Here is a 27917-nt window from a genome sequence, read left to right on the forward strand (position 1 = left end):
CAAGCCCACACTTATTCTTTTCTCACTAGCTTCGGCATTCCTGTGTTGAGCCGAAGGTTGTGAATCGGATCGAGGCCAGGGAAGTCCAACAAAATGCAAATTTGGCGAATATCTGAAGACAACTCGAGCACCCAGTAGCAACCGTGATGTTCAAAAAATGAATAAGTGTTGATGTTTGCGCGCGTGTTGTTTGCTAAGAAACGGCGATAGCTTATTGGGAAACCGCTGTGCTATTCTATGCCCTGTTCTGGTGCTTGCTGCAAGCTGGGAAATGCACGCGTTTATCTTCCTGGGCGCCGCGAGCCGTTATCGGGAGTTACGTCGAGGAGACCTCCTCAGCCGATTACTTTTCGCGGCTTATTTATCTACAGCTACAACCGTGAGGTGCGTCAGAAGAAACACGTCGTCGGAAGAGAAAGGTTGCTTAACTGCGATGGTGCGGATGCAGGAGTGTTTATTTTGGGCACTGGTGGCACTACAAACGTGTGAGTACTTTCGGCTGCATTTTTGTGGTGTAAGCAATGTGAGACTTATTTAGGAATTTGACGCACGATAATGAATGAGAAACCGCAGCCGACATTTTGTCCACTTTATTTGGCAGCTCTTCACACTAGAGGACCGCCAGAGAACGGAAAATGAATCCCGATAGATGGCAGGAAACTCCTTCAGTTTATACTATTTTGAAAATTCAACACACTCAATGCTCTCTTCACGTGGGCCAGCGTTAATAGTACAGCCATAAAATTAAACAGCCTTTGACAAATGGCAGAAATCTTGTCTATTAGCCTTGGTGCACATGCGCTCCATACATGACCAGCGACATCCACACCAAAAGATGGAGAGCTCTCAGATTCTCAGGAGAAGTGGCGATTTCACCCGACCTTCTTTCACTCAACCTGGATAAGAGAGGCACGCCGGGTCCTGTTTACTATGATAGCGACCTACAAGTACCTGGCGATGCTACGGGTGGCTTTCTCCGGGAGGAAAGTCATCCTGCCGTTTTCTACAGCGCTCTCTTACACGGAAAGAGCTGTATAGTCGACAGGCTACTGCCAACCAAAAAGCTCGAGTTGAGTTAAGCACAGCCTCAAGGAGTTACCGTCCGTCACCTGAAGATTCAGGGCGCTATCACGTGCTGCGAAGCAGCCATTAATGATCCGAGACAGTCGAAATCAGTAGGTCATTAGAGTGCATTTATTGATACTAAGCGGTGTTGTACGTCTTGAAGTTAGTTAACTCCAGCTCAAAGATTAGGAAACCTGGTTCCGGTGCCTATTTCACGTTTATTGCCAAGTATTAGATTATCTATGTATTTCTCTGCTGCATTGACGTTTTAAAGCATGCTAGTTGGTTCCTTGCGAAAGTTAACTTGAAAAAACATCGTAATTAAACAAGGGCAACAAAATTTTGTTTTCTTCATTTCGTTCTCTTTTTCCTTTAGTACGTAATATTCTTTTTTTTACGGTGGTCTTCAGTATAAAGGGAGCTCTGAGACTGGAGTATCTGTTCTCGCTTCGGCGAGCGCGGCTTCGGCCGCTTCTTTTTGAGCAGCGTCCGCTCCGGCGGACGCAGTTGTTGCTGCGACGCGCGTCTTTTCTTTCCTTTTTCTCTTTCCTGTGATCTTTTAACTCTCCTCTATCTGCACGTGGCAGCGGTGGTGGCTTGGCTCGAGCCAGTAGCAGGCCCGTGCAATTTCCTCTTCATCCTTCTCTCAGTCACAACAACAACAACTGTACCACGCGCGCATATTCTGCGTCGAAGCAGGCTCTCTCATAAACCCTTCTAATTCTCTGCATAGGCAGCTCTATTCCAGTGTTCGATCGAGGCATTGATGAGCTACAGGCAACGGCACTAGCTAGGTAAAATTAGCTTGTGAAGTTGCCGTACGTGAAAGACGGCTAATTAAGGTAGCGCGAGCTTCATTGCCCACAGTCTCACCGTTTCGCGTGCTCTCTTGCACGACCATATACTGCACATGCGCGAGGAGCAAGTGACGTCACTACGCACAGCTGGCGTGCCTCGCCGCGCGCGCTCGCCTTCCTTTCCTTAAAATGATCGGAGTGTAAAACGTTGTCAACGCCAACGCCATTGAGCACAACGAACGCCGACGGCCTATGCCTTCAGCGCTGCATTTCTGACCCAATGTTGATAATGCGAACGCATGCAGCGCACACCTGTCCCTGCCGCCACTTAGCTTAAAGCAGGGTTGAGGTGTCCACTCTTCCAAGAGGGCAGTTATGCGCCTTCCCTCTAGTTCAGGTGTCCACCAAAATGTGGGCACTTCGCCCTGACCTCACGCTGCGTATATCCTGGCATAGCAGAGCTAAGCCAAAGCCAATTTTCCTTTCTTGTCGTTTCCGCATTCGCCGCAAGGCGCTAATGGCGCCGACTGTTTGTTTACAGCATAACACCTTCCTTTTTGAGACGAAACATTACCAGTTCTAACGTAACGAATCTAAGTGCATCAGAGGGCCGCTAATGCATTAAAGAGCTGTACTCTGAAGCGAAGCATACTGAGGCGCGAACTACATGCATAGTTTCGGGATCAAATGCCTATTGCTATCGTGTGCGGTGTTAGCAGACAATAGCCGAAGAGGCACTGGCAATAAATCTTGATGCACTCTGAGACACCTTTCCTTGGCAAAAGAGGAAGGCCCCACCGGTATAGTGCCTAGAATATAGGCACTATACCACCGGCGCACCTGTCTTCTTGGCGCGCTGCTCTCTCGTTGAGGCCTTCAATCCGTAGTTGGGTAGCTGGCGCCATCTACGGAAGCTTCTTGTAGTTAGACGTGCGTTGGAAATTTGTAGTAATTATGTTGTAAATGTGCTTTTCATTGCCTTTCATCGTTGGAAGTGTTCTGGTGTGCTATAAGTATGCCACAAATAACCAATATTGAAAATATATTATGGTTTAGGGGAAACCTGATAACTGCATCTAGCGGCTATAATCCGCTAAGACAAAGAGAGAGCATATTTCGGCTGCATAGCCTCCGCTCCATAACTAGAAAAAGTTGCGACATAGTTAGGTTCGAATCAGCGAGCTCATTTGCCGCATATGTTAAACGCCTAATTACTCTTTCTTGTTTTGGTTTCTGCGTGCGCAGAGCAGACGTCAGTGCCATCTATGTACGTGTCCGCAGCCTAACAGCCTCCATTTTGTTAGACGCAACATTAGAAATCATAGCGCAACTACAGAGGTATTCAAAATGGACGAGCTTATAACGGTCGAGTGTGTGAAACTCGAAGGTAAGCGCGCGAAGTACTTTCTTGGGTACCATTTGGAATGGTAGCGTAATCGCCCATTAAAACCGCTGTGGCTTCTAGTGTCTGCGCAGGGGACAGCGCCAAGAGGGGGGCGTATGATGACGTCATATGGGCTGTCGGCACGTTTCTAACGCATAAGCGCTTGCTTTCAAGAAACAAAAGCAATGCCATCGAAAGCAAAGCCCGCCAAACGTTGTCTGGCAGCATCCAACGACGCAAGGAAGGACATGGTTTACGGCAGCGGAAATTTGAAACCTTGTGTTTCGTGATAAACCACTCAGCTTCTCCGCACACCTATCCCCACCCCATCCGTCCCTCCCCGCGGTGCTGAGAGGAGAAGCCTGAAATTCAATCGCTGATTACGTCACCATTTTAAATGGTAGCGCAACAAAACTTGGCTTGTTTTACCTACAACCTAAGTGATTTCAATCCCTGAATATCACTGAATTCTCGCAAAAAGTGGTGTTGCTCTTTAAAACGGACATAACTACATACATCCTAGTATTGGTAGAAGCCAACAGCCACAGAAACCAAGGGGCACAGAGGATTTTTTTCAAATTTATTTATTTAGTTTGTGGTGTTGATCAATTTAGAATATTACAGAATATGTTATCGCTTAAAGATAATTGATTAGAAAAGCAGAAGAAAAAACAACCACATGCCGCCGGTGGGATCCGAACCCACGACCTCCGAAAAATCCTCTGTGCCCCTTGGTTTCTGTGGCTGTTGGCTTCTGTCATATTTGTAACGAGCCCCTCATTCCCCTTCCCTTGTTTGCCTAGTATTGGTAGATTAGTTTCAAGAGCTTTACTCTAAAACGAAGCAATTTAAGCAGCGGCTACTACTGCATGCATAGTTTCGGGATAAGGGATTAATTACTCATTGTCATCCATCCGAGCGCAGCCATACGGCTACAAAGGAAAGCTATAAAGCTTCCTCAGAAACTTCGTATATAAAAGAAAAATTCGTCCTGGTCTGGGGTTCGAACCCGGGACCACCGTATGGCTGTGCTCGGGTGGATGTCAATGAGCACTTACTGCCTTATTACAAATCTACTCCACCTTGGGGGATTCCCCTAAACAATTGACCAATAGTTTCGGGATGTTTCGGCTGCCTTTATCAGGTGAGATGGCAGCAGACAAACGCCTCTACAGCAGGCTTATCAGCGCGCAGGCAGGCGAAAACATCGCCGATGATAAGCCTGCTGTAGTGGCGTCTGTCTGCTCAAATCTGACGCGATAAAGCAGTAGAAGGATCCCGAAACAATGCATCCATTAGGTACCCTGGCTTGCTTCTCATTAAAATAGAGCCCTTGAAATTGTATTAGCAACCGCGTAGTGCTCTTAGGCATACGTGATATTTGCAGCTGCTAGGGTTGGGCCTAAGGAAACAGAAGGTGCCAGGTTGCAAACAACAGATGGCATTAGCATTTTCAATGCGTACGTAGTAAGCTATAAGGTAGTGATAATTAGGCGTGCTGTATATGCGATGACCACGTTCGCTGATCCCACATAGCGAGCGTTATTGCCAGTGGCTGTTCCAATGTTATGTGCAAACATACGACGCGATAAAGGCAGGCAAATCATTCCACAACTATGCATGTAATAAGCACCTCAGTGTCCTCCGCTTCAGTGTACAGCTCTTGAAATGGTACTCGCAGCCATTTGATGCATTTTTCTATGTGCCGTTTTAACAGCTAGGGTTGCGTCTACAAAAGCGAAGGTGCAGGGTGCAAATACATAGGTGGCATTAGCGCCTCCGATGGGTGTACGGAAAACGAGAACAAAGGATAACGTGCAATGACATCGCACAGCATAAGGCGCCGGTTTGCTGCGCGATGTCAGTGCACGCTAAAGATCCCCAGGTGATCAAAATTATCCGGAGACCTCCACTACGGCACCTTTTCTTCATTTCTTCTTTCACAACTCTCCTTTATTCGTTCCCTTACGACGCGGTGCGGGTGTTCACCAATATACATGACATAGTTACTGCACCAATTTCCTTTCCTCAAAGACCATTTTTAAATTTCCAGAGTTGATTTAGGCGCCATGCATATGTGGTAACTTGGCTGACTGTTTCTACCTAGCCCGTGCCAATGCCGTTAGCTCTTCCACAGCATCGATCGGAAACCCTCAGCATCGATCGGAAACCCTCAGCATCGATCGGGAACCCTAAGTCCGCTTGCCCCGTTAGGCGCACCGCTAACAGCTATCTCTTGAGAGATAATGATAAAATGTCATTCATGACCTGAGAGAAACTGCCAAAGGCGCTCTACCACTGTATAATTCTGCTAGTTATTTCGCACTCTTTATCCGGATATGCGGTCGCTAGCTACACTAAGTGCACACATTCCGTTAGCACTTCGAGCGCTTCTTTACTCTGCTCCGTCTCCGACGCGAGCGCTGACTTCGCTATCCCGCTCCGATCCGTGGTGGCACCGCTGACTCGCGCAGCACCCCTGCTGTACGTTTTGCGAACAAGGGCCTACGGGTGTCACGCACCTTTGTGTGTGTTTAGCGTAAACGATTCTATAAACATATGTTGCTATAAAAAAGATGCATCAATGCAAGGGCTGATGAAAATCGGACTTAACTACTTTGCGGATGTAAGTGAGCCGAAACGACCTCACAGCGTCATCTGGCGCAAGTTGCGGCCTCAAGGACGCGTGGTTAGGATAAACAACAGGCTAGGAATCATTCATGCGACGACTTTTACTGAGTCTAATAGGACAGTAATATAGCTTAGCGTGAAGCAAACCGAGGCGGCGCGTTTCACAAAGTACCCAAAATAGGTGTGCCCTCCGAAAGGACTTTTTTTTTTGTTCTGTTCAGGGAGAAGTGAGATCACATTGTTTGATTTTATTCACACAAATGGTTACTGTCACATGGCGACGGATCATTTTAGAGCGCAGCTCTTTGACGCCCGTTTGTTCGTTTAACTGCGTCGCCGTCGCCGTTGTCCGTTGTAACCAGCAGTGAACACCTTAATTACGCTTCAAGCTGCGAAACCAATGGAGCGAGAGAGAGAGACTTTAATGAATAAAGGATAGGTCTGCCTGGTTATTGCTTTAGCCTGCTACTCCAGGAGCCGGAGCTATGAAAGGAAAGGAAACGCGCATAACTGCCCTCTTGGGACAGTGGACACCTCAATCGGGCTTTAAGCTACGTGGCGGTAGTGACAGATGTGCGCTGCATGTGTTGGCATTGACAACGTTGTGCCATTTCACGGAAAGGTAGTGCGCATAACTGGCTCCCTATACGGATAGCTCCCTATACGGATGGCTCCCTATACGGATGGCTCCCTATACGGATGGCTCCCTCGCGATAGCTATACGGGCGAAGAACTGGGATCCGCCCAGCCACCGCAGCTAGTCGCGTCGCTCACTTCTGCCTTTCCGGTGAACATTACCCATCACCCGTAGCGGCCCGTAGGACTAACTAATAGCAGAGAGTTCTAGGGTGTGTTGCTTCCGATCTATTTGTAACGTCGAAGGTTATTTTAGCGTGATTTCCGTGGAAGAGCTGCCGACGCTTACCTCGTCATACCCAAGCATCGCTAGAGTGAACTGAAAGGCTCGCAAAAAAAAACTAAATAACGAGGAAGGTCAGTGTGGAATATGTCTCATTCTAAATACAAGTCTCATCAGCTAAATTATTTATCTTTATGCAGCAGCGCAGTATCCCTACAATTCTTTTAATAAAAATTGCGAAGTACTTACACTCCACTACATGATACGATAAACTCGGTGAAATCTAAAAGACTGCTTACAGTACTCACTAATGAGCTATTGCAGCACATAGCACGTATTATTTTAGCATGTCGAGGGGTGTCTCTTCTTTGTGGGAAATCTTCCTCAGAGTTACGAGGGGCCGCCCTGTGGTCTGTGCATTGAATGCTTGTGTATTCTAACTGCTGTACAACGTTCCATCAAGAACCTTCACATTTAGAACACATTCACAATGCGTGACACCAACTACGCCCACATTCATGGTAAGCGTATAAAGTCTCAATACGCCAAGCATTCTAAATGCTCCGCGCGACCTCAGCTCTGAGCCGCAAAGGTGACGAGTTCCCGTAAGGAGCGTTTTGAATGGGTAACCAGCTGCATCTACATGCTACGTGGCCGACCGCCGAGTTTGGCTCTGCACAGCAGCTGTCGCTCTTAAAATGCAAAATAATACCAACAAGGGAATTTCGTGAGTTCTTTGTTGTGCTCTACGTTGTTTAAAATGTTAAAAACGAAGTGCTAGTCCATATCCCCTTGTCTAGTAACGTGAAGAGACAACGACGAAAGGGTGATAAAAACTGGGGGCTCTGCCTTCGTGCTACTCCGGTTCCGCCTTGTATATCACAGCGGTGATGATAGGCGGTTCGTACGCTGCCACGGAACGCTGCCTCTTGAAGTTGCCATTTTATTCAGGCCACGTGAAATTCTGTGGAAACCAGTACGCCTGCGAGGGTGCTTTATTTCTGTTACGAATACAGTGAAATAACTTCGTCACTGCAGTGCTACAAAATCTTATGCATATATACTGAGCTGAGTAATTAAATTTACCGCCTACTGGTTCGACAAGACAAAGGCAAGCTATCTCAGAATACGAATGATCTAATTAAGAAACGCCAAAGCATGCAGGCGTTTAAAGAGAGAACAGAACTAGCAGAAGTACCAAATTTAATAAACAAGCGCAAGGTAGCCTACATAAGGAAGTTTAATATGCAGATAATCGAGTATGCTCTAAAGAACACAGGTAGCCTGAAAGCGTTGAAGAGAAAATTAGACATAGATAAAAAACAGATTTGTATGTTCAGAGAAAAAGCGCGCACTCTCATTACCAACATGGATAAGATAGTTCAAGTAGCCTATGAGTTCTACAAAAATCTATATAGTAGCCAATGCAATCAGAACGTTAATGAGAGCGACATAAGCGGACAGTAATGCGACATCCCGCAAGTAACGAAAGAGGAAGTAAAACAAGCCGGGGAAAGCAGCTGGTGAGGACCAGGTAACAGCAGATCTTTCAAACGGGGGAAAGTAGCTGGTGAGGACCAGGTAAGAGCAGATCTGTTGAAGGACAGAGGGGAGATTCTGCTAGAAAAAAAAAAAAATTCGCTGTTTAGACTTGTGGCGATGCATCTGTTATACAATCCAATCCAATCCAATCCAATGTAATCTATTGTAATCTAATCTAATCTAATCTATTCTAATCCAATCCAATCCAGTCCAGTACAATCCAGTCCAGTCAGGCCGCCGTTCATGTGCATCGCCGTCGCACACGGACGGCGCGAGATCGCGAAGCAATGTTAAGCCGCTGGTAGTTGGCACAGCTACTGCTTTCTAGCGACGTGTGTAGAGCCTAATCTCTTCAGCGTAACGCCACAATCGCGCTCCTAGCGGAGAGCGCAGGAGTTAGGCGCCGGTGGTGGCACTGCCGCGGCTTGCGACGGCGCGAGTCGGTCGCCCTTCTTTTCGGCTCGATGTCACAACATCTGTTGCGCTCCTAAGAGAGAGCGCAGGAGTTAGGCGCCGGTGGTGGCACCGCCGCGGCTTGCGACGGCGCGAGTCGGTCGCCCTTGTCTTCGGCGTGATGTCACACATGACGTCACACAGAGGTCGACTAAAGGTCAATGGTGGCGCTGCCGCGCCACGGCAAAGGCTGAAAGTGCAAGTAGTAAAGCTTTCGATTTAAAAAAAGCCACCGTGCGTACGCAATGCCGTGTGTCCTCGAGAGTACCAGAAGCTTAGAAGAACGCTAATATTATTTTAATTCATGAGAAAGGAGACGTCAAGGACTTGAAAAATTACAGACCGATCAGCTTAATGTCCGTTGCCTACAAAGTATTAACTAAGGTAATCGCTTATAGAGCCAGGACAACCTTAGACTTCTAAGGTAATCGCTTATAGAGCCAGGACAACCTTAGACTTCAATCAACCAAGTTATCCGGCAGGCTTTCGTAAAGGATGCTGGACAATAGACCATATTCACACTATCAATCAGGTGATAGAGAAAGGAGCAGAATATAATCGACCCCTATGTATAGCCTTCATTGATTACGAGAAAGAATTTGACTCAGTGGAAACCTCAGCTGTCATGCAGACATTGTGGAATCGGGGTGTAGAAGAGTGTTGTGTGCAAATAATAAGAATATCTATAACGACTGCACATCTACTATAGTCCTCCATGAAATCAGCAATAAAATTCTAATAAGGAAGGGTGTCGGGCAAGGAGACACGATCTCGCCAAAGCTATTCAACGCCTGTTTAGAGAAGGTATTCCGAGGCCGGAATCGGGAACAGTTGGAGATAAGAATTAATTGAGAATACTCCAGTAATCTGCGATTCGCTGATGACATTGCCTTGCTAAGTCACTCCGGACATGAAATGCAAAGCATGATTAATGAATTAGACAGGCAGAGCAGAACGGTGGGGCTAAAAATTAACATGCAGAAAACCAAAGTAATGTTCAAGAGTCTAGCAAGGGAAGGGCAGTTCGCACCTGGTAGCGAGGGCCTGGATGTAGTAAGGGAATATGTCTACTTAGAGCAGCTAGTGACCGCTAATCGGGATCGTGAGAGGGAAATAACTACAAGGATAAGAATGGGGTGGAGCGCATATGGCAGGTTCTCTCGGATCATGAATAGCAGTTTACAAATATACCTCATGAGAAAAGTTACAAGAGTTGTCTTACTGGTACTCACCTATGGGGCGGAAACGTGGACGCTAACGTAGTGGGTTCAGCTTAAATTAAGGAGGACAAGGCAGCGAGCTATGGGAAGAAAAATGATAGGTGTAACGTTAAGAGATCGGAAGGGGCCGGAGTGGGCGAGGAAATAAACGCAGGTTAGTGACATTCCAGTCGAAATCAAGAGGTAGGAATGAGCTTGGGCAGAGGATGTAGGGTGAAGGCAAGATAACCGCTGGTCCTTAATGGTAAGGGAGTGTTTCCAAGAGGAGGCAAGCGTAGCAGGGGGCGAATGAAAGTTAGGTGGCCGGATGAGATTAAGAAGTTTGAGAAGATGCGGTGGCCGCAGCTGGCAAAGGAGTGGGTTATTTGGAGAGACATGGGAGAGGCCTTTACCCTGCAGTGGGCGTAGTCAGGCTGATGATGATGATGATGACGATGATGAGTAATTACATTTATTAGTTTGGAAGGCTGGTTAAATAGCGGTCGGTCTGCAATAAAATTTAACTTTCTCATTCGGCCCATAAGTGCACTTTGCTCGCACTAAGGCAATGCAGCTGAGAGTCTTATTTTGCTATTTTTCTTCTTTATTTATTTAACTTTGTCAGTGCCATTTCCGGAGCCCTCCACTACGGCGTCTCTCATAGCCTTAGTCGCTTTGGGACGGTAAACCCCATAAACCAAACAACCATTTTGTACACTCGAGTAGCGCCGTAGCCTGAATTCTAGAAGTGGATTCAATATTGGGGGAATTCAGTTGAAATTTCGCACACAGCAACATCACAAGGGAGGAAAAAAAATACTCTGTGCAAAAACGGCGTTAAAAATATCCGAACAACCGCCGCGGTAGCTCAGTGGTCGAGGCACGCGTCTATCGGGCCGGAGTGCGCGGGTTCGAACCCGACCGCGGCGACCGCGTTTCGAATGAGGTGAAACGCAAAAGGAGCCCATGTGATGTGCGTTGTCAGTGCACGTTATAGATCCCCAGGTGGTCGAAATTATTCCGGAGACCTCCACAATGGCACCTCTTTCTTCCTTTCTTCTCTAGCTCCCTCCCTTACCTCTTGCCTTACGGCGCGTTTCAGGTGTCCTCAGAGATATGTGGCGCAGTTATTGCGTCATTTCTTTTCTTCAAAAACCAACTTTTCCAATTCCGGTTACAAGAAGTGACAACCATATATTTACTGCTCGTAACTGCAGTAATATCGTGCTCCACGCGGCCTCCTTCAGCGCCGCCCTAACTATATGTCTCCTATGTAAAACAAGCACATGCTCTAGCGATATGTTTGCAGGCGCGAAGCCCTCATGCGGTATCCTAAAGGAGAACCCACAGGTGGTATACATACAAGGGGCGCTTATGAGACAGCAGTGCCTTTTGTTCAATGTACGCTCTTTCCTAACAAATATTGCAAATAATTCATGTGCTGTTCTCAATGACGCTCTTCTCAAAGTACGAGTCGAGTGACAACATATTAGCCGACTGAATTTTTTTACTTTTTCACAATAACATCGGCACTTCGTCGTATCCATTTGGAATACCAGTTGAGTTTGTTTTTCAGGTGCCGCCGCCCCACGTGCGACCACCGGTGAGGATGGCATTTCCAAATGTGATTTCGACAAGATTCTGAAGTGCCTCGAAAAGCAGGTGCGTTGGATACCCAAAAGATTTGCTGAGAGGCAACCAAGCTCAACAAGTTCCTTCAACGACGAGAATGCGTTCTTCAGCGAGATATGCAGGTATCTCCAATGAAAACCGTGTACCCCTATCGAAACTGTTATGCGTAATTTGAATTTATTGGCGATGTAACTTAACTACAGGCAACTGAAATCTTTCATTTCATTTGGATTGGCCGGTTACAGTGTATACATTCTCGCGGCAGCGAGAAACTAAATAACATAAAGAGCATGGGTATGGATACGACCGGCTTAGTAAAGGTGCGGTGCTACTCATGATATGTGAAGTTGCACATGGATGCCGCTGCTGGCATGACAGACAGGCCCTTTCGCACGTGCGACCTCGCAAGCACCAAAGAAAGAAAGGTTGAAGCGCACAAAAGCAAAATAACTGAACACAGGGGAAAAAACTGCAGGACAGCCGCCGCTGCGAAGCCTTTTTTCATTCTATATCTTGTGTTCTCCTTCTTTCCTGCCTCCAAAACTATACAACATAAGATAAGACAAGACATCTTATATTCCAAAGCAACACCGCGCTCACAAATCTCAGGCACAAACACAGCAGGCTATATGGACACCGGCACTGAACCAAGAACATCACAGAGGCAGAATACTTGGCTATACCTATGTCTCCAGCTCACATCTGGAGCCTGCTCACAAACCACGTGGGCATCTGTGCACAGTCCCAAGCAGCATACAGACTTCAGTAGAGACATTATTCCTTCAACTTCAGCCGACATAGTACCTACGCTGCCAGCCCCACAGCAACAGGTCACCGTTATATGAGGTTCTGAGCATGACGGCATCGCCGGGAATGAGTGTCTTCATGCATTTTCCCGCGAACTTAGCGTCCGAGCGCCAGTGGAAGGCCTTCCCAGCCCATAACCATACGCCCTCGTCCAAAACAAGCTCCTCGACTACCGCACTGTCTTACAGCACTACATTCAAAGCAGCATCATGTACCTTCCTCCTCCTTCCACTCTAGACCTCTTACAAAGCACACACTGGAAACAACTTATATCGAACTCATTTCCATCTTCTCAGGTTGCTTAGATGTTTCACATATCCCTCTTCCCTCCACACTGTGCTATTTGCGCAGCCACTCCCGCCCCCCCCCCCCCCCCCCCTATATCACTACATCTGGGAATGCCCATATCAGAGTTGCACCGATTCTTTCACCCAGCTCAACCACCTCGGAGACAGCCCTTCTGGCCACACGAGCGAGTGAGCAGCTCAAGCTTGTCGATCATTCTAGGCTATAGGAGTAGGCCAGAGGGCTCTCAGACTGAGGAGCCCTCTCGGGAACGCCTTCTTTTAAACACGTACCACGTTTCGTCAACGATAACAAGACTACCGGCATCGCTTCCAGGGTTGGCCTTCGGCGGGGCGGTGAAGCGGTTGTCAGCAGCTCCTCGGCTGCGAGCACAAACTGCGTGATGCGAATTTGCGCCATCGCAATTGTCCTCGAAATGGTAATGAGCGCTGTGTTTATTCGCTCGAACGTCGTCTGGTCCGTCAGTGACGACACCTTGAGTCCATCACTTCACCCGATCTAGTTCCCACATTTGAAACAAACAAACAAACAAACAAACAGCGCGCCCGTACTTGTATAGCGTGATTGCATTGAATGGTGGCCTGTTGGCCAAGAGCGAATAAACAAGTGGCGCTCTATAGCATCCAGTTTCTTTGGTAATGGGATTATTTATGCATGATTTACTTTTTCTCGGCCAAGTTGAACCGCTCACACGAAAGAAGACGCCGGGATTACAGGCTCTGTTTAGAAACTCACGTTAATACTTTTTCTGCCTGCTGGCGTTCGGTATTTTCCCCGCCTATATAGCGTATCTTACACTGTGGACACTAACAACCAGACCACATGCACATTTTTACAACGGTTGCCCTAAGAATATTTTATGATTCATTAGCTTACCTTCGATGCATTATCGATATCCTTGTTCCTGTAGCTTATTTTGGACAGTTTGTGCCTCATTCATTTTTCAATGTTCTGACACTTATTTTCGCTCTCCACTAGACGTAAGGCCAGCGAATGTTGGAAAGACAACAAAAGTGATGGTTGCCCTGCAAATAAACAGGGAAGCCTTGGCCGCTTCCGGGACGCCAACACCGCTGCATTGACGGCGCTTTGTGAAAACGACATGTCCCTGCTAAAAGGTAACGCATGCTTTGGTCGCGTAATTTTGTTTACTGTGCATTTCCTCACTAGCTCTCCCAGTGGTAATGTGGAAAGAAGAAATGTTTTGAAAGACGGCTATCATGTGTGTAGGCTCTAATGTGCTTGAAAACTTCTTACTTTAATCAATACGTCTGGATTACAGCACCGCACTGGATGCCTTGGTTTATTGATTTATTGGTGTTTAACGTCTCAAAGCGACTCAGACTATGTGCTTCGTCCACTGTCCAATGGCTATGCAGTCGCACCGAGCAGCTAGACAGGGCACACTAATAACCTTAGAGAGCTGTCGAGACTGACTGTCCTGGCAGAAAAAGAATGTAACATGACCTTCACTCGTTTGCGGATCGTTTCTAGGTACGCTGGAAACACGAAAATTGCGGCAGCAAACAAAGCAGATGTGGAGGGTTCTCCCTATGTGCACTGGGAAGAAAAAATTACTTCTGGTTAGTTTGTAAAAAAAAAAAACACATTGATGCCAGGAATAGAAAGCCGTAGTACCTGTGGAATGTATTGGTGGACGCCTAGGCAAGGCCGTGAAGGAATGGAGGGAGCTGGGAATGAAAGAAGAGCGAAAGAGGCACAATAGAAGAGGTCTCGCGAATAATTTCCACCTTTTGGATATATTTAAAATTCCCTGGCATCGCACAACACTCGGGCGCTTTCTGTATTTTGCATCCATTGAAAATGTTTATGCAACAGGTAAAAATGCTTCTTCGCTCTTCACTATATTAACCTTTGCGCTTTTTGCAGACCTGGCACCATTCATTAAACATGATCGACACATTTGTATAAATCTTTGTAGGCGGTTTTGCTTCCGTTTTTTCATGCGTAGAAATTATAGTGTCTTTTTATGCATACTTTCATGCAAAAAGCAGTGCCCCTAGTGTTCTTTCATCTGTCCATGGGTTTCTTGCTTACATTATCAGTAACGACTTCGTGAATATTATAATAAGCATAAGCTCCCCATCTGCAAGCATTGATTCCCTGCCGCCTTCGCATAGCAGCCACAACTTGACGCCGTTCTTCCGCACATAGATCCCGTTCGACTTGGATCCAAAATCTCATGCCGACGGCACAATGCGCGCCTTCTGCTACGATTACGAAAAAAGTTGATGAAACAAGCAGTAAACCTTTCTGAAGAGGGATAAACAATCTTAATCAGACTGGAGTGGAAATTTGACCTTAATAAGTGAAATCTTTTTTGTAAGAGCGAGTGAAGAAATATCGACAAATGTTGTTTTGCACTTCAGCGAACATGAATAGGTCTTTCAGCTACATCAGTGATGACAGACGAAAGAGCGGATCACTTGAAAGTGGCATAAAAATGACCACTCTAGATACACAGCACAGTACTCGCAGCATCTGCTGCCGTGGTTCCTGGCTGATATCAAACGTCTAGAGTAAGGGTACCGGCTAGTTGGTCACCTAAGACGAGGATATTAAATCTGACATTTGATGGGCTTGTGTAGAGCCGGGCCAGTAAAATTGTGAAAGTATGTTTGCTGATCTTTGCGCGTAAAGCTTGTTAACGCCTTAAGACAGTGCCGCAGGAAGGACCGAGCTCCCTGTTTTTTTGAAATGTATAATGCTTTCGGTAGAAAAAATAATAACACCATAGTTGCGATATGAAGAAGGCTAAATTCGCCTGAAAGAAAGACGTCACTGATTTATCACACTCGCAAAAACCTCCAAAACTCAGAATGTATGCTGTTGTATATGTTCTTGTAAGACCTAAGCAAACGTCCGACTCATCAGGGTTACTAAAAATACATTTCTTAAGTTTGCGTGTCCCTATCATTACACAAAACAAATTTTGCAGCCAAAAATTAAACCGTCCTTCATGCATGAGTTTTCTTTATGCTCTGTGCAGCGGCCTTCTAGGCATGCATAGATGTGCAGAAACATATTGTGGCTTATATTTAAGTCCCGCACCTCATTGTAGGCATTTAAACAAACGTTTGCCAATATTGTAATGACTATCACCATTGTCATTGCGCTTTCTTTGCTATTGGGGGCATTAATACGATTTAGGCAAAGTAAACAACTTGCAAAGCTCCTCACAGTGTCCACAATGCTACATAGAGAACACATGGCACTAGCGACCACAGGTACGAAGAGAGAGCAGACAACAGAAACGCTAGTAGTTGTTTAGCGCAAATGATATATCTTCCCTAACTAAGCACCAACATGCACGGCTTGCAGACTTAAATGTCACAGTTCTTCAAGAATCAACCCTGTGGGAGCACAGTTAATCCTCTCTGTACTCTGAGCCATTGTCTTCTTCCTACCTCATTGCAAATGTGTTGCCCTCACTCCGCGCCGGTGCTGAAACCATAAGCTAAGAGCAAACTGCAAGATTCTTGCACGTCATGCTGATTTTACACCTTTGATGCCTCCGGATAAGTCACTGTCCCTTGTTCCTAGTATCGCCACATGATTTCAACCGATGCAAATGGTTTCACATACTATGTCACAGTATTCCCTAATCATGGTGTAATCTTTTTCAAAAACCAGATTTAGTTTGGTGTTGATTTTTCCCTGCAGTACAAGCATGCAACCCCTTTTACGCGCTGCTTACGCATTAGGCTTTCAAGCCAAAATGGGCACTAACAAAATAATGAAACTAAGAGTTAAATTAACCGTAACTATTGTCGCCGGTCTTGGATAATTTAATGTTGAAACAAGCTGTCCTTGCCAGGTACTGAGTTTCGTATGTAAAAAATGTTCCACGGGGACAGGATTCAGATTAACTCAACCTCTTGTTACAGTCACTCTGGGACGAGCCATGGCCGCGCCGGTTATGAAAATTATTTTGACACGGAGAACGTGTTCTCTTAGATATGTTTGCTTTAGTACGTGTAAAGGTCGCAGGCATAAAAATATGATGAGCAGGGAGTTCTTACGTTCGCGATGAGATTTTCTTGAGTGGTTGCAAAATGTTAGCTGATGTATAAGTTAAAATTGGAGGTGCCAAACGTATGACAGCTTTATATTTTGCTACTATCACATTTTTTTAACCGCACTAGGTCGCACTGGCATTTGTGCATTGTATTAACCGCAGTTATATGCAAGAGTTTGAAGGTTTTGGTGGGCACCTTTAGCGCTCGAAAAGCAAACGACAAGAGCCCACATCTTCATTATTCTCCACGTCGTCTAAAAAGGAGCTATATCCATACTGTTTAATTGAACGAAATGTGTTCTAATTGTTGCTGTCCTCTTAAAGGTTTCCTAATCTTCCTGTTCCCCAGATTTATTCGCTAACTTTCCGTCCTGGAATATGAAAAAATTTAAGAACTGCAGCACCGTGGTGGGCCCAACCAGAGTGGGAGAGCTGTTCTCTATTGCACAATCACAACAAGACTGCCGGTAAGTGGCACTTGCTATCCCATCTGCCTTCTAAACGTGTCGGTTTCTTTATTAATGAAAACCGATATTAAACAACCTCAACTGTACAGACACCTAATTTTTTGAGCATCAATGTGTGCAGCATTAAACCTTTACTGGCCATATTTCCCCTGAAGCAGTTACTTCAAAATCTGTAGTCTTTTATGGATGAGCAAGCAGACAGGTAAAAAAAGAACGATCACATAGGCGCTGTATCTCACCAAATTTCGGCCTTCCCGCGCAAAGGACGTGCACAATAGAAAACCCTCAAAGCCACATTCCCTAGCCGATGTCGCCTCGTGGGGCATGTGTCATTTGACCTTCGGACTTTCGCGTGGTTAGGAACAGCGAGCAGCGGCTAACAGCGTGGCGCAGGCGGTACAGAGTAGGTCCCTTTTGAATCTGACTTAACAAAAAGTGTCTATAGAAAGTCTATAGACACCTTATAGACCCTATTGCTGTCGATAAATATTTCTTTTTCTGTATTCATAGTCTGTAGACTGCCTATAACAAAAGTATACTAAAAGTGTTGGCCATTAATTTATAGATTGTCTCTGACTGTCTGCATTTATTGTAGCATTTGTTCCCTAGGATATGTCTCTGAAGAGTCTACAGACTTTATGGACAGAAGTGAAGTGCGTGCACTCTCTGTACAGTTTCTAAAAAAAATTGCACGGGTGTGCCATGCAATGACGTGCACTGGGGGCGTTGGTTTGCACGTGAGATTTCGAAACCTTCTGATCTCCTGAGGTGGTCTAAATTTCTTGAGCCATGCCATTGATGTGAATCTCGTTCGTGGAAATCTATTACTAACGGCTGGCTACATACCTCTGCTTGCAACCAGCCGCATAAACAAAATACTTAAAGAGTTAGTTGTATGAAATTAGTTAACCATCTCACTAGTTAACGCTATTCACCTATTTATTATCTGATGACCACCAACGCAAGCCGTCTTCAAACCTCAAAAATTCTATTTTTGAAAGTCACAGCCTGAAGTTAAAGTATTATTTATTTTCGATTGTACAAGGCAGTACATAAAAAAAACAACATATTTGGACCGATAGCCGTGTCACTCGTGAAACGGTCTGTGCCAAAAAAAGTAAGATATCCTAGGCTCCCCTGTAAGGCAGGGTATAGTTTCCTTAAAAACAGCCGAATGAGTGTGATAGGCGGCCTGAATCGCCCCCTCCTCGACCACGATAATCACCTTGGAGACAGTGAAGAAGACAGCGTGAAACAGGCCTGACAAAACTAATTTCTTCGACAAAGACACGGCTTTCATTTGAGCTCAAATTTCCCGAAGAGTGAGGTCGGTTTATTTGGCTGGGTAGCAATGAATCATAAACATCGAAGATATGGAAATGATTTTGATGACAAAACATGAACAGATGCGTGACATTGGCCCTTGACGTGTGAAATGATTGCTCCACCATCGGCAACAATGAAATGAATATTTTTCATTCAAATGATGAAGATAAAGTACTCATTCTCACTTCGTTTAGGTATGTAAAGCACATAGATTAGCGCGCTGAAATACGATCACAAACTCTTGCGCAGTTCGACTGTAATTCAGAAGGAAGAAGGACGATAACAAAAATTGATACGGACGCCGAAGCACCTTATATATTGGCGGTGCGATACGATCAGAAGCTGTTGATGCCTTTAACGAGTGTCGTCACTTCCGGTCTTCTGACACCACGTGCATCCAGCCAGTGGGAACTATTAACACTGGTGACTTAACTTGTCTCCACTCAATGGAAGAATTTTATGACTAAAAACACATTTTTTTTCAAAAATGAAAATCGAATTTGAGAAAAGGAAATGAGGGAGTAACTCTCTCGCATATCTAGCTGGACACCCGAGCCACTCCATGAGGGAATGGAGGAAGGTGGGAGCGAAAGAAGAAAGAGGTGAAGTAGTCGAGGTCTGGGGATCTTTAACAACCTGGGGCTCTTAAACGTGCACTGACATCGCACAGCACACGAGCGACTCTTGGTGGTGGTGGAAACTTTTATTGCCAATGATGTAAATCGTGGGGGCGAAGCCCCCTACATGGCACTTGGATTGCTCCTCAATGTGAGGAGGAGGCACCCTTACAACGCGAAGGATAGCCCCTGGAGCGCAATCCTTCTGTGAGCGCTGGAGATGATCCGGCGCTGGTCTTGAGCGGACGAGCTGGTCAAAAGAGACTGCCAGTAAGACTCCGCCGCGGTTGGTGATGGGGGATGAGGGAAGGTGGGGCATGTGAGGAGGGTGTATAAGAAGTTTCGCCTCAATCGAAACGCGGCCGCCACGGTCGGGTTACACCCCGGCCACTCCAACTCAGTAGAAGAACAGAATTTTTCTCAATGAGGTTTCTACCCCTCTCGCATTAAGAAGAATTGATGATCAGGAAAGGAAACGCAGAGTAACCGACTCATCTCTCCTTGGACGCATGAGCTGCGCCGTGAGGGAAGGGGTGGAGGAGGAAGTGAAAGAAAGAAGAGAGGAAGTTGCGCTTTAGTGGAAGGGTCAGGACTACCGTCCACATCCTGGAGCTCTTTAAAGGCCAACTGTAACACAATTTTTGAACCTGTAAAAAGTTGTTTTTATAGTAAGTCAAAAAGAGCACTAGAAGCAAAAGATGACATTGATATTAGAAGCGACTGCGTCAGGAATCGTTCGCTATAGCTGACACTTGAAAAAGGCTGCAATTGCTAAGAGCCGTAAATGACGTAAAAACGGGCACACATGGAACCACTCGGGCGCTCTAGTTGCGGTGTTTTGGCGACTCGCCCCTGTCCGTAAAAACCGTGTATTTCGAGGCGAACGGCGCACACATCATTTTACAGTACTGCGAAGGAACGTCCGCCAACCGGCACCACTTTTTTTTGCGGCGTTTGCTATTGTCCTTCGGTCACCGACGAAAGATTTCGCTCATAGTAGAGCTTTTGCGAACCCTTTCTTTTTGTGTAGAATAGGCATAGCCAATGGTAAGTTTTGATAAATCATGACCAAACCAGTCAAGGACCCTCTTATAAAACAGCGTGAAAGAAAGATTGCCGTATGCGGCACATAGCTCACTGTTTTCCTAGATTTGAATTTATTGCGATGAGCATCTGTGGCATTCGCGTTCATGTCCCCGACGGCTACATCGCTCTTCAGCATGATAATCTTCCCTAAAATTTCAAACAGTTTTCCACAGTGTTACAATCGGTCAGCCAAGCCACGCCGTCCATAATCCGTTCATTCTCCACGTGCCCGGCATGAGTTAATCCTCCGTGTTCAATACGCACATCATGGTCGGTAAATTGCCTAACTACGCGATACTTCAGCAGGTGCACGTAGGTGCTTTTTAAACATTGATAACAAAAGGTCTTCTCTAAAAATTTGAGAACATTGTCACAGTTCGTTTTTGATGTACCGAGCATATTTAAGAGGGATTCTAAAGTAATAATATTTCGTTGAAGTTATCCTTGAACGTACGCTCATACCGTACAGCATGTGAACGTCGTGTCTGTTTCGGCTCCTTCGAAACGGTGTCACCGCCAAAATCAGCCAAATTCTCTAACGTCACTCTAAGCCACCGCCGCTGACAAAGGGGAGCGGCTGTTATGGAGAATAGGATGAGAAACTTTCCGGAGCAGGGGAAACGGTTGGGTAGGGAAAAGAATATGAACATCACGCTAGGCCATCCGACCAGTGACGATTGCCGACTCGCCTAAACATGGAACGGATGCTCCACAGGGTGGAAGCTCACATTACTTCAAGAGCCCCAGGCAAAGAACAACAGCCTAGAATGGGGTCAGCGGAGTGCCATTAATTGAACACCTTATTACAAAGAGGCCAATCTAAACACTCGCGTCGCTCTGGCGGCCTCGCAGTTGGTTGGAGAAGGAAATATTGTGACTGGGCAGAAAATGAGTGATGACAGGATTGAGCAACAGAGAGGAAATGCTGAGTTCACTGGGGTTGTCTTCTTTAGCAGGCCGTCGCAAATCGGCTAGGCTGAAACTTATCTTTTCATTATCAATGAACGTCGTTAGTATGGACACAACACATCACCTAACTTTAGGAGAATCAAAGAATTTACGAAGAAGGCATGATTATTTATACCGCGTTCCACAATCGCGGATTAATGCTTACGCCACTCATTTTTCCCAAGAATAATATAATTTCATCTGCTACATGGGCTATCTGACGACGCAATATTTCTTTTTCCTAATTAGCGCGGTTTCTTAAACGGTAGGTCGTGTGAGACTCAACTGTCTGAGTTAGTTACTGAACTTCATTATGCTGTTCATGGTCAGTCAAAAATAGATGCTGTCTTTGTAGATTTTGCGAAAGCTTTCGATAAAGTCCCTCACATACGTTTAATAAAAAACTTGATAATCTTAACATAAATTCGAAACTTATCCTATGGATCAGAAGTTTCTTGACCAATCGCCTCCAATCAGTATTTGTAAATGGTCATTCATCATACCTATCTCACGTTAAATCTGGAGTACCACAAGGGTCTGTACTCGGACCTATTTTATTTTTAGTTTATATTAACGACTTAGGTAACAACATGGATTCTACGGTGAGATTATTTGCAGACGACTGCGTAATATACAGGCAGATAGATGATCCTTCCGACACCAATTATCTATAGTCAGATATTAACAAGATTAATGACTGGTGCATGCAATGGCAAATGAAAATTAAACACATCAAAAACAAAAGCAATCACATTTACCACAGCCTCTAGCCCTTTACCATGCCGTTACACCCTGAAAAATGTGCCCATAGAATCAGTACCCACCATCAAGTGCTTAGGGGTTCACTTGGCATCCGACCTATCGTGGAACCGTCACATAGATGCAATTATTAACAAGGCATCGAAAACTCTTGGCTTCCTCCGACGAAACCTTCGTTTAGCAAACTCTAACACAAAGCTCTTGGCGTACAATTGGTTAGTGCGCTCGAAAGTGGAATACGCCTCCTTGATATGGAATCCAAATCAAACATACTTGGTAGCGAAACTCGAGTCCTTACAAAATAAAGCCGCCCGGTTTATATCCCAGAACTATTGGCGAACATCGAGTGTAACAGAAATAAAGAAGGACCTGCACTTGCCTTTGCTCGAAAGACGGAGAATGTTTTCACTTCTATCCTTTTTTCACAAGATATATCATAGTCATTCTTCCTTTGCTATGTGCCATATCACACCGGCCCGTCACATTTTTCCACGACTTGATCAGGAAATGAAAGTAGAACCTATCTTTGCCCGAACCAATCTCTTTTTTCACTCGCCTCTCCTCCTCGCCATCCGTCAGTGGAATCAGCTCCCTCGCACCGTTGCATCTCTCAATGATCACGACAAATTTGAAGTCTTTCTGACACGCTACCTCGAGTTGTAGTGTTGACCCTTCCATATTGTGTATGTATCGTGAAAAACCGCAGTCAGATTAACATGTATGTTTACAGTGGTTTATGTGTATTTCGTGATGGTGTACGCAGCTGCTACCTTTGTAGTCATTGCAGTTTTTATGCTGTTTCATTTTTTTCACTGTTATTTCCCCTCCTATGTAATGCCCACACGGGCCCTTAGGGTATTTGAATAATAAAAAAAAAGAACCATAGCCGAGTCAAACAACATACCAGCTGCTGGTCCACAATCAGAAATGTTGTCATCATTCGAAAATAGTGTTAACCAGAAGCTTTAAAATGAATTTTCTATAGGTTGCAATTTAGTACTGATAAGTGTTGTTTTTTGTTTGTTCTTTTTCCAACAACCTTGGTTTTTGTTCTTAAAAAGCTTGTCATCTACCTCCACCCTGTAACGGCCTTCAACGGCCAACAGGGCTGCAAAAAATAAAATAAAAATGTGTTTTTAATCTTTTTGGCTAAGAGGAACTAAAGGAAGCAAAAAGGTGAAAAGGTGACTAGCTAGGACAGGATTGCAAGAGATGGGAGGAGGGCTGGTACTTCAAAAATCGTTGGTTTAAGAGAAAAGCGGTAGGAATGGAGCGTCAAAATAGACAGATGGAGAACAAACAAATCCCAGAAAACCAAAATATTGCGATATAAAGAGGGTTGCGTTCGCTGAAGCCTGAGAACATTACGGTATTAATGAGTAATATGTGTAATTTTTTCTTGCGACATGCTGATGGTGTGAATGATGACACAGGAGCGCTCTTTTCTTCTACAAGAACGCCTCGAGGAACAACGTGAACATGCAATCCATGTGATCACTCTGGATTTAGAAGTTGCGCAGCAAAGAAACCAGATGATGCCTCTGCATTCTTTTTCCCAAGTTTTCAGATCCGTTAAAGAAAAATATGAGTGATTGGATTATTTTTAGAGTCGCTGGAGGTGTGAGGTGATTTTCCGAGTCGGTAGGCTAGACAAACAAACTTTCATGAATATGAACAAGACAGTAAATTTGTTATCGTGAATTATAATTTTTGTGCTTTTAGAATTATGGAAGAGCAAGGAAAATACATTTTTCATCGAAAGGCACATGTCCAGCAGGTACACAGATTCTTAGGGCTAAAAAATGTATGTCATTAGAAATTTGTGGACTTGACCGTGCGGAAGTGTCTCTGTGGTGTGCACAAAAATCTAAAATCAGATAAACCACCAATTCAAAAATAGAGCAGAGAACATCATAACCTTTTTAGCGAGTAACAGTTGAGTGTACCTTACTATGCCAACTTAAGGTGCGGAAAATGTTATATTGCTAAATTCAGGTGGTATGGGACCAACCGACCTGTCTAACACGCGAAGAAGTTCAATATTTGAACATAACTCAAACAGACTGCCATCTTACTGTGGTCATTCGCCGGAGCTGCATTTATCGCTTGGCTACATCGTTGTTCGATGAGTAAGAAAAAGCGCTCCTCTCTATTCCTTGCTTCCTTCAGTATGGTGCAAAATAAAACTACATGGCTATGTTAGGATACAATTGCAGGGCAACACCTCTGAACAGAGATCATTGAGGAAATTAAACTAATCTTAAATAGACTGAAGAAAGGAACATGTGATAACAACAGCGCACGATTGCCAAGGTAGAGGCCGAGCAGAAATTATATGTGCTCACCTTGGGTAATAGGAAAAGATAGTAGAACATCTCACCTGTGGAGAGTTTAGCTATGCCTGTCTGATGGATTCCTCAGTCGCAAGCGTTGAACGCTCATCGAGGTAACCGGCACGGGACAATGCTGCTGCCAGTAAAGCCGCCATAGAAAGGCGGCCTAGAAAGCAAAATGACGCCTTGAAGATTGGAAAAGACAATGCGCACTACGTTTTCTGGATGACATGGCGGGAAGAACACCGCCACCGCGGCTAAGGTGCTCTTAGTTTCAGCCCCATACAAATGAGAAGGCCACGCACCCAAATGCAAGCTCGCAGGGTGCTGTAGTAGCCGGTAAAGCGGCAGGAATAATTAATATCTACATTTTATTGATTCAGTCTATTGAAGAAGTTAAAGGCATCAAAGCTTACAATTTTAACTTGTGATTAGGACTATGGGCAGTAAGTTCACAAGTAGCCTATGGGACTTCCTCGCCAATGCTGGTCTCCACTCTTTCTTTTAACTTGTTATATCCTACATTTTACTCCTCTTTCTCAACTTATGCCGCTTAGCAGACTTTTCGAATAAAAAACAAACTAGCTTGGGATTAGCATCATGTGAAGGTAGCAATAAAAGCTTCAACTTCGGGCTATTTTCTTGTCGCGGAGGAATAGTGTGCAGCGCCCATGATTGTGGGTGGACTGTCACTTATGACTTAAGCTGCATCTGGACATAGAGGTTTGGGCGCTTTCTACCCCCAAATTGCCCCGAATGCCATTCTTATTCCATTCTTCCATAACCTTCTTTCTGTTTCGAGTGGTTTGTTTCAGGCCTTTTCATGGGACATTCAAAATAAGACAATAAAACAGCTTTCTCGCTCTCTTCCAGACTTCATTTTGTATTACCTTGTCCAATAAGTCTTCCCTGAACCAAGCGCCGCTGCTCATGAGCCCCCCTACAGCACCACCAGTGCAAAGCTTGTGTTTAGCGCGAGCTTTTTTATTAAGGCTTCCACGCACTGGCACTCCTTTGGCCTCTTAGAAACTCTGTCTTTAAACGGAGTGTTCTGGAGAAAACCCTTAAAAAAATTTTTGAGACAGTGTATAGACTTTCCATAGACTTCTTTCTATAAAGTCTATAGACTCTAGAGAGAAATCCTAGAGAAGATTCTACAGGCAATAAAAATGCTATAGACAGTCTATAGACAACCTATAGATTTGGGGCCATACACTTTTAATAGACCTTTGTCTATAGACAGTCTCTTGACTATGTATAGAAAAAATAAATATATATAGCAAGGCAATAGAGTCTATAAGACGTCTGTAGACTGTCTATAGAATATTTTTATATGGGAAGCTTTCTGTGCACGCAGTACAGTAAAAGGCCCGGCTAATTAGATGACCTCATGAGCCATCAACTTTCACTTCCATAACTTCCTACCCTAGCAACTGTTTCGCTCGTTATGCGAGCTACGTCTCTATCCTCGCAAGTAAATTCTTCAGCGTGCGGAAAACCGTTTACTACTTAGTTATACACCTTTGTTCAGTCGATACAGCTTTTGCTTCATATCAAAGCGCTGTTCGTTCATCAAGTTCTCGATATTCACAGGCATAATGAGCTCAAGTCTCAGGAAGCAGCTGCACGTAATTTGACAAAACCATTTTTTTTCTCGCAGGGCTTACGAGGAGAAAATGCGGAAATGCGTGCAAGAAAGCTACCAACAAAGAACAGTAGTTCCGTGGAGTAAAGGAAATGATCGCAACGCCACTGAAGCGCTGTGGAGCCTTCTACAATTATTTTTCAGCCACATGAACTGCGAAACCACATCCCTCTTTTATTCTCCCCGCCAGCATGATTTTTCAACTCCGACCACTTCAGTGGATGTTCCTTGTTCAACAGGTAACACAGATCGAAGCAAGTGTGGGACTGCAACAGAAGGTTCAACTATGGAAACCACGCCAAAACTATTCCTTCTTATGCGCAGCACAACGGTGACAAGGAACCCGGAGAATACCTTCACAAGCCCCATGTCAAGCACAGGCTCTTCTGCCTCGTCTATAAGTACAAGAAAGTCGACATATTTTGACAGCAGAGTAACTAAACCCGTGGGTACTACGGATGATCTCAAAAAAAGAGTAAGAAAAAGCGATCAAATAGCAAATTCTTCGAAAACACAAGGTGAAGCTCAGGGTGTTGTGCATGTAGACAAGGGAACAAGTCAGCCCTTTCACCTTACACAACCAGTCTCTGTGGAGACGTCGGCGGCATACACATCCGCGTCCAGTCATACTACTCTTAATAAAAAAGATGCAACGACTTTAGATGGCGCCTGGTCACCAAAGAAGGCAAATTACATGAACATGGTCACCAAGTCGACATATTTTGACAGCAGAGTTACTAAACCCATGTGTACTACGGATGATCTCAAAAAAAGAGTAAGAAAAAGCGATCAAATAGCAAATTCTTCGAAAACACAAGGTGAAGCTCAGGGTGTTGTGCATGTCGACAAGGGAACAAGTCAGCCCTTTCACCTTACAGAACCAGTCTCTGTGGCAACGTCAGCGGCATATGAATCCGCGTCCAGACATACTACTCTTAATCAAAAAGATGCAATGACTTTAGACGGTACCTGGTCACCCAACGAGGCAAATTACTTGAACAAGGTCGCCTCTAGAACTACTCCTTGCACTACAGCGACTCTCGCAAACATCGATGCCACCACTGAAAATAAGCTTCAAGCTGCGACGAAAAATGTCGTCGCGAAGAGTGAAACCGAAGAAAAGCCAAGCAAGGAAGAACTGAGCTCTGCGCGGAGCGTACACCCGCCTGTAACCAGTCCAGAAACCTACTTGTCCTTCAGCAGGGCGCCGTTTGGCCTGGACTTGCAAGTTGAGAGCACCGTAGAGGGCGACGACATCAGTGACCGCAGTAACAAAAGCGCTGCCCCGAATACCCCCGCATCAGGAGAAGCGGCAGCTGAAACAGGATTTACCTACCGTGAGCCACATCCGTTGCAGATCACAGCAGTGGACGAGAAGGAAACAACGCTGCAAAGCTCTGGAAGTACTGAAGATGAGCACCGCCACGAAACACCAACACGGAGGTCTGAACCTGCCACAGTTTCTTCTAGCCTGAGCATCGCGACGCTCAGAACTTCACCTGATACCTCGAAAAGAACGAAAAAATTGTTCATGCAAGCGTCGCTTCCACTCGAAGTCAACACCTTCAAAGAAACAGAAAGTCATGAAGACCACAGCGTCTACGGCAGTCTTGCCGCCACGAGTACAGAAGTTTCCGCTGCTGCAAGCCTCTACACTGGAACGTCTGAGCAAACACTTCGTACTAGGTCGGGCTACGACAAGATGAGACCTGTCACTGAGAAAGGTACGTCGGAAAAACCGATACTCACCGTCAACCAACGAGAACTGGAAGCGAAGGCTTCGGTGAATGCCGCGCCACTTATTATTCCAGTCTCAGTTATTGTGTTCCTTCTTGTGACTATTTCTTTGTTTACATATAAGTATGATTCGTTTTTAATTTCCCAACCTACCAAGCAATAAAAAAAAAAACTCGTAGAATGGTTTAAGTGTTACCCCAATGTTTAATCGTTAGCTGCGGTGCGGGAGGTACTAGGCATTTTCGTTTCGGATCGAGTTCACCGAACAGACCAGTTTGACAAAGC

The 27917-nt window shown here is 45.2% G+C and overlaps 1 protein-coding gene across 1 annotated transcript; it reads left to right on the plus strand.

Moving 5' to 3' along the window:
- The first annotated feature begins 271 nt into the window (after positions 1 to 271).
- On the plus strand, positions 272 to 27917 carry LOC149344255 (uncharacterized). Its single transcript, XM_089547190.1, has 5 exons — positions 272 to 485; positions 11507 to 11684; positions 13654 to 13793; positions 17064 to 17181; positions 25911 to 27917. Exons 1-5 carry the CDS (start codon positions 272 to 274, stop codon positions 27793 to 27795), a joined length of 2535 nt encoding a protein of 844 aa, XP_089403316.1. The 3' UTR covers positions 27796 to 27917.

Source organism: Amblyomma mixtum, chromosome 5 (genome assembly GCF_055824585.1).
Source record: "Amblyomma mixtum isolate Tamu chromosome 5, ASM5582458v1, whole genome shotgun sequence".
NCBI classification, from domain to species: domain Eukaryota; kingdom Metazoa; phylum Arthropoda; class Arachnida; order Ixodida; family Ixodidae; genus Amblyomma; species Amblyomma mixtum.

What these genes read in the sequence shown, in the direction of transcription:
- LOC149344255 (XM_089547190.1), top strand. Translation starts at nt 272, where the DNA reads ATGCACGCGTTTATCTTCCTGGGCGCCGCGAGCCGTTATCGGGAGTTA. An exon ending in ACTGGTGGCACTACAAACGT is followed by an intron (nt 486 to 11,506) that starts GTGAGTACTTTC and finishes TTTGTTTTTCAG; the next exon opens with GTGCCGCCGCCCCACGTGCG. An exon ending in CAATCACAACAAGACTGCCG is followed by an intron (nt 17,182 to 25,910) that starts GTAAGTGGCACT and finishes TTTTTCTCGCAG; the next exon opens with GGCTTACGAGGAGAAAATGC.